Genomic DNA, 14,102 nt, shown 5'->3' on the forward strand with positions numbered 1-14,102 from the left:
GACCAATTGTGACTTTGTCAGCCAGTTCTTACCTGGCTGGGTGTTGGTCACGGGTCCAACATCACTGAGGGCAAGGCTTCATCAGTAGCATCTCCCACCTTGACTCCAGAGTGTGAAGGTTCCTCTGTGATGTCCCAGAGGGAGGGCGTGTCTCAGAGATGAGAACAACAGAGTTTAGTGATCTTTCCTCATTCCGGTGCCACCCTCAGAATGACCTGCTTTTTCTTCCTCACTGTGACAGGGCTGAGTGTCCCCACATGTCACTAGGGACACTAGGATTTGACTCTGATGGGGAGACAGAGGAGGCAATTTTAGCATGACGGTGCACCCCTCTAATTGCAGAGTTCTAGGCCAGCTAGGGCTGAAAGTGTAACCTTGCCTCAAAGAAAACACAACCAGGGGCTAGAGAAACAGCTCAGTGGTTACGGTCACTTACTGCTCTTCTAGAGCACCGGGGTTTGCTTTTTGCACCACGTGATGCTGGCTCATAGCCATCTGTTACTCCAGTTGCTGGGGTCCAGTGCTCTCTTGGGGCCTCTGAGGGCACCAAGCATACATGTGGTGCATGTGTGTGCACAGACGAACACTCATACACAGAAAATAAAATAAATCTTGGAAAAACAAGACTAGAAGTAGAGAGTGGTGGTTCACACCATTAATCCCAGTGCTCAGGAAGCAGAGAGAGGTGGATCTCTGTAAATTAGAGGCCAGCCTGATCTACAAGGGGAACCCTCACACTCCAGGACCAAGGTGGGAGACACTCCTCAGTAATTGTTGCCCTCAGTGATGTTGGACCCATGACCTTGCCCCCAGCTGGGTAAGAATGGGCTGACTAAGGCAGCCAGGGCTGGATAGTAAGACTCTGTCTTAAAAAAATAAAAACAAATAAACAAAAGAAAAGAAAACGTGATGCATTATTGGTTTGACTCTAGCTACTTAAAGAACAAAACTCAAGAGTTAGTGTGCTGTACGGAAAAGCACACATTAAAGAATCAGAGTCAGATAACAGGCCAGTTAGGGTCTCCATGGCCTTGCTTACACCTCTTGCTCTCAGGCTCTCCATTTCCTCTTATAGCTCGACAACCGTTGCTGGTAAGATGTATGGTAAAAAGCACAAGCCCGAGCTGCACACTGAAAGGAAAAAATGGAATCCTGAAAGTTGCCCTCTGACCTCCACCTGCTTTCCCACACACTACAAACGACCAAATGCAATTTTAAATAAAAAAATGTAATAGCTAGGTAAACAAGTGAAACAAAAAACAAAAGCAAAAACAAAAAACAACAACAACAAGTGAAACAAACAGCTCAGGCCGTCTCAGTGCTTTGGAGACTGCAGCTGATCACTAGCCTGAGGTGCAGTGCCAGCCTAAGCTACACAGCTACCCCCATTTGACTCCTTTTCAAAATTAAAACATTTATATTTTAATTTTATGTGTATGAATGCTGGCCTACACATATGGGGGACCTGGTGTGTACAGGGACCACAAGAGGGAGCTGAATCCCGCATGTGGGCTCTGGGAATGAAACTGGGAGCTCTGAAAGAACAGCCAATGCTCAGCTGGGAGGTGGTGGCACACGCTTTTAATCCCAGCACTCAGGAGGCAGAGGCAGGAGAATTTCTGTGAGTTCGAGACTAGCCTGGTCTAGAGCTAGTTCCAGGACAGCCAGGGCTGTACAGAGAAATCCTGTCTCTAAAAACCAAACCAAAACAAAACAAAACAAAAAGAATAGTCAATGCTCTTAATCACTGAGTTATCTCTCCAAGCACCTTTCCCTCTCTGTCTCTGTCTTTGTCTTTCTCTTGCTGTTGTTGTCATCCTCCTCCTTCTCATTCTTCTTCATTAGACTGGGTCTCTCTACACAGCCTTGGCTGGCCTGGAACTTCCTAGGTAGATCAGGTTGGCCTCAAACTCTACAGATCTTTCTGCTCCTGCCTTTTGAGTATTGAAATTCAAGGTATGTGCCACCATGTGCCTTTCTGAAAAGGCTAGAATAGTTCTTCCTTCACAATATTTAATTGCTTTAATTTTTATTTATTTAATTTTCAAATGGGGTCTCAAAGCTAGCCTAGAATTTGTTGTATAGTTGAGGATGACATTGAAGTTTGATCTTCCTTCAACTTGTAAGTGCTAATATTATAGGCATGTGCCAACACAGTTGATTTGTACACTGCTAAGGATGGAACTCGGGGCTTTGTATGCATTAGGCAGCAATCTATGAGCTGAGCTATAGCCCCAGGCACCAAGTATCTAGCTTTTTTTGTTTTTTGGAGGGGGGTTTTGTTTGTTCGTTTGCTTTTGGGGACAGTCTTACTATGTAGTTCTGGCTTTCCTGGAACTCATTATGTAGACCAGGCTGGCCTTGAACTCTCAGTGATCCACCTGTTCCTGCCTCTTGAGGGCTAGTATTCAAGGTGTGTCCTACCATGTGTGGCTATATCTAGGGTTTTGTTTTATGTATGTATTTATTTATTTATTTATTGGTTTTTCAAGATAGGATTTCACTGTGTAACAGAGCCTGGCTGTTCTGGGCTCACTACATGGATCAGACTGGCTTCAAACTCACAGAGATCTGCCTGCCTCTACCTCCCGAGTGCTGGGATTACATGTGTGCGCCAGCACACCCTGCGTTCGGTAGCTATTCTTAAAGCATGGAGATGGTTTGAAGTGAGAACTAGCAAGTCAGTGGTGAATCAAGCAGTCTGACCCTTCAGACTTAGCACAGCGTGTTCTAGGAGATGTTCACGACTATACTATAGAAACCCTCTCTTCTCTACCTCTGTACTGTCACTCTGACCTGTCCCGCCTCTGTCCCTCTGATTCTTAGCCAGCCTTCCAAGACTGACCCCAGTCAATCTTCTCAGCCAGCTTCCCCACAAAGGTATGATCCTTACAACATGTCACCTATCATTTCTTGACACCCAGGCTCCCTCTCTCAGGTGCTTTGGTATACCTCAGATTATCTTGGAGCTTTCTGGGGGCAGCTGTGGGCCTTTCTTTGTGCCCTTATGACCCTCTCCCTGGTTCTAGGCTAATTAAATGCTCAGCATAAGCATTTTCTAGTAAAGCAGACAAAAGTGGGCTTTAAGAGCATTTAAATTCCCAATCTGGAATGGGTGTGGTTGTATGTATCTTAATTTCAGGACTCAGTAGATACTTTTTATTTATTGGTTTATCTATCATCTGTCTATCTCTCATCTATCTATCTATCTATCTATCTATCTATCTATCTAAATCTTTATCATCTACCATCTATCTGTAGTCTATCTATCTTTCTATCAATCATCTATATATTTTTTTGAGACAACATCTCAGCATTTCATGGAGCCCAGCTTGACCTCTAATTGGATATTTAGCTAAGAATGATATTGAACCTCTGCTTCTCTTACCTCTACATCCCAAGCACTGGGATTACAGGTATGCATCATTGCACCTGTTTTTATGCAGTGTTGGGGATGGGAACTAGGGTTTCCTGCACTCAATTAACTGAGCTACATTCCAAGCCCTAGAACAGATTCTTAAACTAGAGTTCACAACTCCAAGTCACACAACTGAAAGCACAAGCCATGAAAAACCTAGTAAGTAAAAGATCTCTGAACATACAACAATCCGACAGTATGTCAGATCCAATGAGTGATGAATCCAAAGTGTGCTTCCCTGGAGCCCTGTTCTGAGTACAGGTGCGTTTACTTCTCGCTGTGAGGCTGCCACACCCCGCAATGCTCCCAGGTGCTGCTGCCTGGAGCGCCTCTGCTCAGGCCTAAGATGACTGTGTGGAAGGAACTGCAGTGCTTAGAAGCTATCTGCAAAGTCTCTGCTCCTATCAGCTTAAGATTTGACTTAAGAAAGAATTTCAGTGTTTTCCTACATTTCTTTCTTTCTTTTCTTTTCTTTTTTTTTTTTTTTTTTTTTTTTTTTTTTTTTTTTTTTTTTTTTTTTCTTTTTTTTTTTTTTTTTTTTTTTTTTTTTTTTTTTTTTTTTTTTTTTTAGATTTGTTTATTTATTTATATCTGTATGTAGACCTGCATGCCAGAAGAGGGCACCAGATCTCATTATAGATGGTTGTGAGCCACCATGTGGTTGCTGGGAATTGAACCCTGGACCTCTGGAAATGCAGACAGGGCTCTTAACCTCTGAGCCATCTCTCCAGCCCCTACCTTTATTTATTAATGTGTATCACGTTAGTATATTTTTGGATTGTGTAGGTAGAACATTTGTTTGATCTGGGTGTAGTGACAGATGCCATTAATCCCAGCACTCAGGAGGCAGAGGCAGGTGGATCTCTGTGAGTTTGAGGCCAGCCTGGTCTTCATTGCAAGTTCCAGAATAGACAGAGCTACAGCAAGACCCTGTCTTGAAAAAAAAAATTGCTGTTTGAGAGATAGGTACATGTCTGTTATCCCAGCACTTGGGAAGTAGAGGCAGGAGAATCAGGGGTTCGGGGTCAGTCTGGACTATGGAGTAAGTTCCAATCCAGTCTGGGCTACATAAGCTATTGTCTCAAAACAAACAAACAAACAAACAAACAAACAAACCAAAAAGTAAGTAATTAAGTAAATAAGATGAAAGTAAAAATAAAACTTGCTGCCTGAGATGCTCACATGAATTTCATAAAGCAAGTGAATGATTTTTGACTTGAGACTAAGACATAACTTTTAACAATTTCTAAAAGGATCCTAAACATTTTGCCATTTTGTATTATGTATTTATACAAAGTAGTGCTCTCAATATTGACTGTTATAAAACAACATTGGTCAAGGGGCTGGATGTTACAGATTAACAGAGTGCTCACCGAACATGCGTGAAGTGAGGGTTAGATGTCCAGCATCCACAAACTGGTACTCCTCGCCCTTGGGTAGTAGAGGTGGTAAGATCAGGAGTTCAAGGTTATTCTGAGCTTTGTAACAGTTCATCTTGGGATACTTAGGACTGTCTCAAAAAACAAAACACACCAAGTTGGAGAACATGGTTAAGGGTGTGGATTGCTCTTCCACAGGACCTGGGCTCACTTCCCAGAATTCACAGGGTGGCTCACAACCTAGGTGACTCCAGTTCCTGGGTGATCCCTTGCCTCTTCTGGCCCCTGTGGGCATAGCATTCATGCTACATGACATATTTGCAGGCCAAACACCATATACACAGAAGAAAAAATCCAACAACTCTGAAAAAGACTGAAGATACACTGATAAAACATCAGTGAAGACAATTATTTTTGTAAAAACAAACACGTTTGTTTATTTAAAATGTTTAAGAAGCCTTGATCTAGAGCTTAAAGACAGCCTGCAATGGCTAGATTCTGACTTAAACTCCCAACTTGATCTTTGTTCCAAAGAAAAAGACCTCAAAGTTGGGCATGGTGGCTCTGTGAGGTCTAGGCTAGCCTGTTCTACACAGGGAGTTTCAGGATAGCCAAGAACTCAGAGAGATGCTGGCTCACAACAGCAGCAACAACAAAGACAACAGAAAAGAAGCAGATCGGGCTGGAGAGATGGCTCAGAAGTTAAGAGCACTGTCTGTTCTTCCACAGGTCCTGAGTTCAATTCCCAGCAACCACATGGTGGCTCACAACCATCTGTAATGAGATCTGGTGCCCTCTTCTGGCGTGCAGGTGTACATGCAGACAGAATATTGTGTACATAATAAATAAATAAATCTTTAAAAAAAAAAAAAAAAAAGAAAAGAAGCCGATCTCATCTTTGATCCCTTCACGTGGAAACTCATGCTGCCTCCTGTCTCTTTACTCTTATCCTTGTCAGGAGCAAATGGGCATTTATTGGTTTGGGATCCCCGAGGAGCAGGAATATCCAGCTCTAGGGGGCAGCTCTGGTCCTATCCTCCTCTCCTGAGGGATTCTGGCTGTAGGCCTGTCAGGAGGCAGACCCCAGAGCACCACTGAAAGTCATCTTGTCTCCGGCAGAGGGCTCTGGAGAGGGGGAGGGGGTGCTGGGGACTTTCTGATTTCTGCTCTTTAGTAGGGCAGGAGTTAATGGTGAGTTGCGACATCTCTTTGAGATGAGTCACCTCCCGCTGCCCCATCCCCCTTTTCTCCACAGTTGAAGGTCTCTAAAGAGGACCAGGGCCGGCAGTGAAGACTTGGAGGTAAGAGTCCCCTGCCTAGCCCTGCTCCTCCTGCCTCCCAGCAGTCCCAGTCAGAGGGGTCAGGCGCCTCTGAAGCTCTCGTGCGCTGGGACCATGGACTGGCAGTGGCTGTGGCTGTGCCTCTTACTTCCCATGGCAATCTCAGGCCGGGCTCTGGGGCCTACAGAGAAGGAGGCAGTCTTGGTGAGTCCCCTGGGCAGAGGAGGGCTTAGACCATGGGAATGGCAGGGGTTCCCATGCCAGCCTTTTCTAGGTTTTCCTACAACCTACCTGCCTGTCCCTATTTGCTTTGCCTCCTGATCTATGTTGCCTACCTCCTGCTCTTTTCCTTCTTCCCTCTGAGGCCCCTCACTTGGGCATACAGTCGTGCCATATAGGTCCCCTTCCCTCCTGATGGGCCTGTTAGGCTACTTGGATTGTTTGTTTGAGACAAGGTTTCACTATTTAGTTCTGCCTGACCTAGAACTTGCTATGTAGACCTGGTTTTGACCTCATAGAGATTTGCCTGCTTCTGCCTCTGAGTGCTGGGACCAAAGGCCTGCACGACCACACCCAGTATTTTTTTTAGGTCACTTGGAGGCTTTACCCTGAGACTAACCTTCTTTCAATCTCCATGTTATTATAGAGTTACCTGTCTCAGTATGCGTATCTACAGAAACCTCTAGAAGGAGCTGATGACTTCAGGCTGGAAGATATCACAGAGGCTCTAAGGTGAGGCTCTAAGGTTACAGGCTACATTTCATAGCTAAGGTCTCAAGTTCTTTTCTCTCCCTAGGCCCACCCCCAGGTGACCCTAACCCACAGCAGGGATCTGTAGGATGGTGATCTCACTCAGGGTGAGGAGCATACAGGTCAGACCTGGTGGCACACAGCTGTGATTTCAGGACTGGGGTGGCAGAGACAAGCATTAACAGTTGGAGACCAGGATGGTGGCACATGCCTTTAATCCCAGCACTCAGGAGGCAGAGGCAGGTGGATCTCCATAAGTTCGAGGCAGCCTGGTCTACAAATTGAGTCCAGGACAGCCAAGGCTACACAGAGAAAACTTGTCTTGAAAAAACAAAAACAAAAACAAAAACAAAAAAACAAACCAAAACAAAACAAAAAACTTGGAGACTAGTCAAGTATGATTGTCTATGCCCAGGATCCCAGCACTCAGGAGGCAGAGGCAGGTGGATCTCTGTGAGTTTGAAGGCAGCCTGGGCTACATACTGAGTTCCAGGACAGCTAAGTAAGATACTGCTTAAAAGAGGGAGAAGCAGAGAAGATAGCTCAGTGGTTAAGAGCACGTGCTGCTCTTCCAGAGACTAGCACCAACACCACGAAGTGCCCAAGGATCTCAGGCCCTCTTCTGGCTTTCTTGAGCACCTGAACTATGTAAGCAACATTTACTTATACAGAAACATACAAAAGAATGAAGATCTACACCCCCCCCCAAAAAAAAAGGGTTTCTCATTCTGTAGACCAGGCTGACCGGACTTAGAGATCTACCTGTATTTGCTTTCGTAGTTCTGGGACCAAGGTTGTGCCACCACTGCCCAGCTAAGAATGAAAACATTAACAAAAGAGTTAGAGGCTAGCTTGAACCACAAAATGAGTATTTGTCCTTATTTTTAAACTTATATTATTACTTTCTGATATTCTTGGTTTTTATTTTTTATTTTTGTTTTTATTTTTTAATTAGGTTATTTATTTTATGTATGGGAGTGCTCTTCCTTCATGCACTCCAGAAGAGGGAATCAGATTCCTTACAGATATGGAAGCCACCATGCAGTTGCTGGGAATTGAAGTCAGGACCTCTGAAAGAGCAGCCAGTGTTCTTAACCACTGAGCCATCTCTCCAACCCTGCTTTTTGATTCTCACACTGTAGCTTAGACTGGCCTGGAACTCCTGGCAATCTTGTTGCTTCAGCCTTTACTATGCTATAACTTATGCTATAATTAATTATAGGCATGAGCCACCATGATGGGCTAATGCCTGTGTCATTAATTTTTTTAATGTTGGTAATTTCATATATATGTATAAACGTGTCATTTTGTCTCTACTACACTCTCTCATTCCCTTTTCCGATCCTCCTGAATCTTCTCAACAAGACCGTTCTATTTTCTTTGTAACCCACTTAGTTTAATAAAGGTTTCTTGTTTTTTGTTTTTTTTTTTTTTTTATTTTTAGAGGTAGGGTTTCTCTGTGTATCCTGAAACTCGATCTGTAGACCAGGCTGGCCTCTAAACCATAGCTATTTGCTTACCTCTGCCTTCTAGAGTGCTGGGATTATAGGCATGTGCCACCATGCCCAGCTAGGATTTCCTGTTTTTAAGTTTTTTAAAATTACATTTATTTTTTCATATATGTATGTGGGTGTGTGTGCACATGCCATGATGCACATGTGGAGATCAGAGAAGTTGTGGGAGTCAGTTTCTCTTTCTACTGTGTGGGTCCAGGGACTGAGTTTATGTAGTCAGGCTTGGCAGTCAGTCTTACCCTCTGAGCCATCTCACTGGCCTATTTTGATTGTAAGGGTCTTACTTTGTGCACAAATGCATGCGCACCACATGCACACCGGCGCCCAGCCGCTCAGAGGGCAGCAGGCCTGTACCTGGAGCTAAGGGTGTTGTGAACCACCATGCACAAAGTAAGAACCAGATCCAGGTCATCTGTGAGCAAAGATTCTCATAACTGCTGAGCCATCTCTCCAGCTCCCCATTTTGATTTTTGAGACAGGGTCCATGTAGCCCAGGCTGGTATTGAACCCCCTATGTAGTGAGGATCACCTTGACCTCCTAAATCTTCTTGCCTTACCCTTGAACGTGCTGCCATGCACATCTAGCCAGTCCTTGTCTCTAAACCAAAGCAAGTCAAGGCTAGGGCAATGGTCCAGAGGTCAGAGGTCAGGAGCATCTGGCTGCTCCTGTAGAGGACCCGGGTTTGGTTCCCAGTACCCACATGGCAGCTCATAACCATGTATGACTCCAGTTCTGGGGGATCCAATTGTTTTTCTTGACTCTGTAGGCAATGCACACAGAATACAGTTACATACACACAGGGAAAACACTCATACACATAAAATAAAAATAAACCATCTTAAAAATAAAAACAAACACAAATAGATAGGCATGGTGGCTCACATCTTTAATCCCTGTGCTCAGGAAACTGAGCCATGAATTTGAGGCCAGCTTGTGTTACAAAGTGAGTTTGAGGCCAGCCTGGGCTATCCCAAAAGATACACAAATAAAACAGGAAACACACCCAATGGATCTGCCATGGCCCAGAGCCTTCCTCTGGAGGCTCTGTCCTTCTCAGCTAAAGGAGGTAATGCCACGTGCAAAGCTTTGGGGTGGAGTTGTCCCAGTGCAGGCTGGGAGGTGAGTTCAGCAGGCTGACGTGGGTAGCCAAGCAGTTGTGCAGGGACACTCTCCAGACCACGGCCAGGGAGTGGAGCGAGGTGCTCACTACATCAGAAAACTAGAAAGTGTGGAAGGAGGGGAGGAGGGCTACATTTCAGGGCTTCTCCTGAAAATGGAGAGATAAAGTTGGAGTGTCGCTATTTCTACAGATAAGGCGACAAAGCCCCAGTTGTGAGCATTAGAGACTGGAGTGTCCTCGTCAGCGTCAGCCTTTGAGGTGAAAGATTATCCCCCTGCCCTTGTAGACCAACCTCTCTCTTTCTAGAGCTTTCCAGGAAGCAAATGAACTGCCAATTTCAGGTCAGATGGATGAGGCCACAAGGGCCCGTATGAAGCAGCCTCGTTGCGGTTTGGAGGATCCCTTCAACAAGAAGACACTGAAATTTTTGCTTCTGGGTGAGAATTGAGCCTGGGAAGAGGAGGAAAGAGCAGCCTGGCTCTGAGTATGAGGGGCTTTGGGACAGCCTGAAGTGTTTAGTACTTGCTAAGCCAGCTGCTAAAGAGAGTATTGAGTACTCTCACCCTGGGCAGCTCTCCTGGTCGTGTTTCTAACTTTCTGGTCCCTTAACCAGGCCACTGGAGAAAGAAGCACCTGACATTCCGCATCTTGAACCTGCCCTCCACCCTCTCACCCTCCAGAGCCCGGGCAGCCCTGCATCAGGCCTTTAAGTATTGGAGCAGTGTGGCACCACTGACCTTCCGGGAGGTGAAAGCTGGTTGGGCTGACATCCGACTCTCTTTCCATGGCCGCCAAAGCCCATACTGCTCCAACACCTTTGATGGTCCTGGTAGGCACTGGTTCTTAGCTCTCAATTTGCAGACCTCAGCAATAAACTGTCTCCTTGAAACAGTTACTGAGGGACCTTTAAGGTTCAGGCTGTCAGTTTTACCCACCTATACCCTGTAATCTTACTTTCTTCTAATAGTCTCCGGAGCTGCTGTTTCTCATCTAGCTGGGCCCTTACTGAGTCTCCTTTTTCAATCCTATGCCTGGCTTTCATTTCCTCTCTTAAACCTCACTCTGAGAGGGGGCTGGGTCACAGAGGAGAGAGTGGCTGGGAAGGTGAAGATTTTGTTTTGGGCTTTTCTGAGTGATGACTGAAATCTGCGAGAAGCACCTAAGCTAGCTGTGGTGGTGCATCTTGCATCTCCTGTAGCCCAGGCTGACACAGAACCCACTATGCAGCTGAGGCTGACCCTGAACTCCTGATTTTCCTGTGTCCACCTTCCAAGTGCTGCGATTCCAGGTGTGGCATCACACTTGGCAGCAGCTTGAGTATATACCAGGCAGGACATTCTCTGCCGATGTGGGCTCTGACAGGACTGTTTACCGTTGCCTCTGTCCAGGAAAGGTCCTGGCCCATGCTGATATCCCAGAGCTTGGAAGTGTACACTTTGATAAAGATGAATTCTGGACTGAAGGGACCTACCAAGGAGTGAACCTGCGCATCATTGCAGCCCACGAAGTGGGCCATGCCCTGGGGCTTGGGCACTCCCGATATACCCAGGCACTCATGGCCCCTGTCTATGCTGGCTACCAGCCCTTCTTCAAGCTGCACCCAGATGATGTGGCAGGGATCCAGGCTCTCTATGGTGAGTATAAGAGTCATTCTGGCTAATAACTCTCTAGGCTCAAGGAGACAGTACTAGTTTTCATGGAGTGAAATGGCTTGGCTTCTTTCTCTACCTCTACCAAATTCTTCAAGCTATTCATCTTCAAAAATGGTCTCTATTTTTATCTCCTTTATGTCTAATTAGCCTTCCTGGATTTTCTCTCCTCATATCCTAATTCTTTTTTGTTGTTGTTTTGAGACAGTGTATTTATTATGTAGCTCCAGCTGTCCTGGAGCTTGCCATGTAGGCCAGGCTGGCCTCAAACTCATAGAGATCCACTTGCCTCTGCATCCTTAGTGCTGGGCTTAAAGGTGTTCACCATGCCTGGAAAACATTCCAGGGAACTTCTTTCTGGTGTTTCTCAAAACTAAGCTGTGTCTCCTGGATATTGCCGACTAAGGGAAACATCTTAGAACCCCTTTCTCTCTCTATGGGGCTATTGATCAGAATGTACAGCACACAAGTGGAGAGTCTAAGTGTTTGGACTTCTTTCCCTACGTTGCTTTACTTCATGTTGTAGGGAAGAGGAGCCCAGAGACAAGAGCTGAGGAGGAAGAGATCGAGACGCCCACTGTGTCACCAGTGACCACAAAACCCAGTCCCATGCCAAACCCCTGTAGCGGTGAAGTGGATGCCATGATGCTGGGTGAGGCCCTGCCCCAACAGGCTGTTGACAGGCAATGGGAACAGCCTTACTTTAACGCCGGGACGAATGGGGATGACACTGGACGACAACATTGGGGTCGGACTCCAGGAAGTGGCTGGTAACCAGGCAAGATGTGTAGTATAGACTCCGAGCCACATTAAAAGAGGGCTAGGTAGCCGGGCAGTGGTGGCGCACAACCTTAGTCCCAGCACTGTGGGGGCAGAGGCAGGCAGCTCTCTGAGTTCGAGGCCAGCCTGCTCTACAGAGTGAGTTGGATTACACAGAGAAACCCTATCTTGAGAAACCAAAAAACACAAAACAAAAAATACAAGGAAACATAGCAAGATGGAATTGGCTGCGATGCCTATTGGAGAAGGCTTTGCACCTGGTTGGAAGAATTTTAAAAGCGACCTGGAGTAGAGCACTAGGTCTCCAAAGGAACAGCTGACTGACTGGAGGGTGTCAACAACAAAGAAGGGGCTCAGCTCTGGCTCCTCCTTCTCTGTCCTTTTCTCCTGATGTTGAGTGAATTTTTGAAGAGCCAGTAAGGAAACCATCTGAGATACTCATGAGTCATTATCTCCCTCTCATTGGCGTACTCTGCTCTCAGGCCCTCGTGGGAAGACCTACGCTTTCAAGGGGGACTATGTGTGGACTGTAACAGATTCAGGGCCAGGCCCCCTGTTCCAAGTGTCTGCCCTTTGGGAGGGGCTCCCTGGAAACCTAGACGCTGCTGTCTACTCTCCCCGTACACGACGGATTCATTTCTTCAAGGGTGAGTGGGTACATAGGTCTCACCCAAGGGCCTGGTCGTTAAAAAGCTGTGAGTGGGAGCAGGCATTGAGAAATTTCTGAGAGGGTGAGAGGGGGACCAAAAGGTCCCATCTGATGACAGGGGCGACTTACTCTTTCTTTGACCATTCTCAGGAAACAAGGTGTGGCGCTATGTGGATTTCAAGATGTCTCCTGGCTTTCCCATGAAACTCAACAGGATAGAACCCAACTTGGATGCAGCTCTCTATTGGCCTGTTAATCAAAAGGTGTTCCTTTTTAAGGTATAACACAGCAGAGGGTGACACCTTCTGAGAAGGGGGCATAGCCCCTCCCTTCAAGGGGCACCTTCCAAAGTTTGGGTCAGTCTCTGGGGTCCCTAAGCATTTTCCTCATTATCTTCTTCCCATCCATCCCAAATTAGGGCTCGGGATACTGGCAATGGGACGAGCTGGCCAGAACTGACTTCAGCCGCTACCCCAAACCAATCAAGGAATTGTTTACTGGAGTGCCAGATCACCCCTCAGCAGCTATGAGCTGGCAAGATGGCCAAGTCTACTTCTTCAAAGGCAAACAGTATTGGCGTCTTAACCAGCAGCTTCGAGTGGCAAAGGGCTATCCCCAAAATGTCACACACTGGATGCACTGTAGTCCTCAGACTTCAGACACCAATTCACTAACTGGGGACATTACTCCCTCAACCACTGACACAGTCTTGTATACCACTCCCTCAAATATGGACTCAGTCTTGGATATTATCCCCTTAGCTACAGACTCTGCCACCCTTTCATTCCCTGCTAATGTCACCCTGCTAGAGGCCTAAGAGCTAATTAATGTCTGCTTAGGATTGTGCTGGTATTACCGAATGAGCACTAGCTGTAGACCTCATGCCCCTAAATATTCCAATATTCCAATTCTGGACACCACTTTCTTGTGCTCCTTGAAGGTGTCCCTTCTGAGTCAGTCTTCAGTTCTCGTTTCTCTGTCATTTAGCTCTTTCAAGTGTGCCGTCTACTCTCTGGTGGGGGGATATTTTCAATCAATCAGGTCTTTTTTTATTTTTTTGATAGGGTCTCTACATAGCTCTGGCTCTGAGCTATCAGATTCACCTGCTTCTGCCTCCTGAGTACTGGGATTAAAGACATGTGCCACCATGCCTGGCTAATGTTTTTTTTTTTTTTTGTTTTTGTTTTTTCTTCTGGTTTAATGCATGTGCTACCATGCTCTGCTGTCACTTGGGTCTTTAGCTAACAGGAGGCAACAGGTGGGCTATTGTATACCTATTGTATATCTGTTCTTCCAACAAAAGTGCAAGAAAACAGCACACAGTAAACTGAGCTAGGGGTTTGGAGTCCTTGAGCCTCTTGACTGGGGCTTTTGGCAGGCTAATTAACCTCGTCAAACCTTGGATTCTCTATCAACAAAATAGGGTTAATATCGATGTTACATGGTTGTTGCGTTAGATGAAATACTATGTGGAGAGTCTGACAGACTCTGGTACATTTGTGTTTAATAAAGGCTAACTTCAAGTTCCCGAGAGAGGCTGTCTGTGTACATATGTACCATAC

At 45.9% G+C, this 14,102-nt stretch overlaps 1 protein-coding gene across 3 annotated transcripts; it reads left to right on the plus strand.

Annotated features, from left to right (window-relative positions):
* The first annotated feature begins 5,874 nt into the window (after positions 1-5,874).
* On the plus strand, positions 5,875-14,071 carry Mmp19 (matrix metallopeptidase 19). 3 transcript variants are annotated; one of them, XM_055602155.1, is made up of 9 exons: positions 5,875-6,281; positions 6,724-6,809; positions 9,769-9,899; positions 10,076-10,291; positions 10,851-11,096; positions 11,638-11,763; positions 12,374-12,538; positions 12,691-12,818; positions 12,959-14,071. In XM_055602155.1, exons 1-9 carry the CDS (start codon positions 6,192-6,194, stop codon positions 13,355-13,357), a joined length of 1,587 nt encoding a protein of 528 aa, XP_055458130.1. In that variant the 5' UTR covers positions 5,875-6,191; the 3' UTR covers positions 13,358-14,071. The 3 variants fall into 3 exon arrangements, with proteins under 3 accessions (XP_055458130.1, XP_055458265.1, XP_055458181.1); XM_055602290.1 differs by having other exon boundaries at positions 5,880-6,098; positions 9,804-9,899; XM_055602206.1 differs by having other exon boundaries at positions 5,881-6,098.
* The last annotated feature ends 31 nt before the right edge of the window (positions 14,072-14,102 follow it).

The sequence above is a fragment of the Psammomys obesus genome, unplaced genomic scaffold, assembly GCF_907164565.1.
Source record: "Psammomys obesus unplaced genomic scaffold, mPsaObe1.curated_primary_1811, whole genome shotgun sequence".
Classification (NCBI taxonomy): domain Eukaryota; kingdom Metazoa; phylum Chordata; class Mammalia; order Rodentia; family Muridae; genus Psammomys; species Psammomys obesus.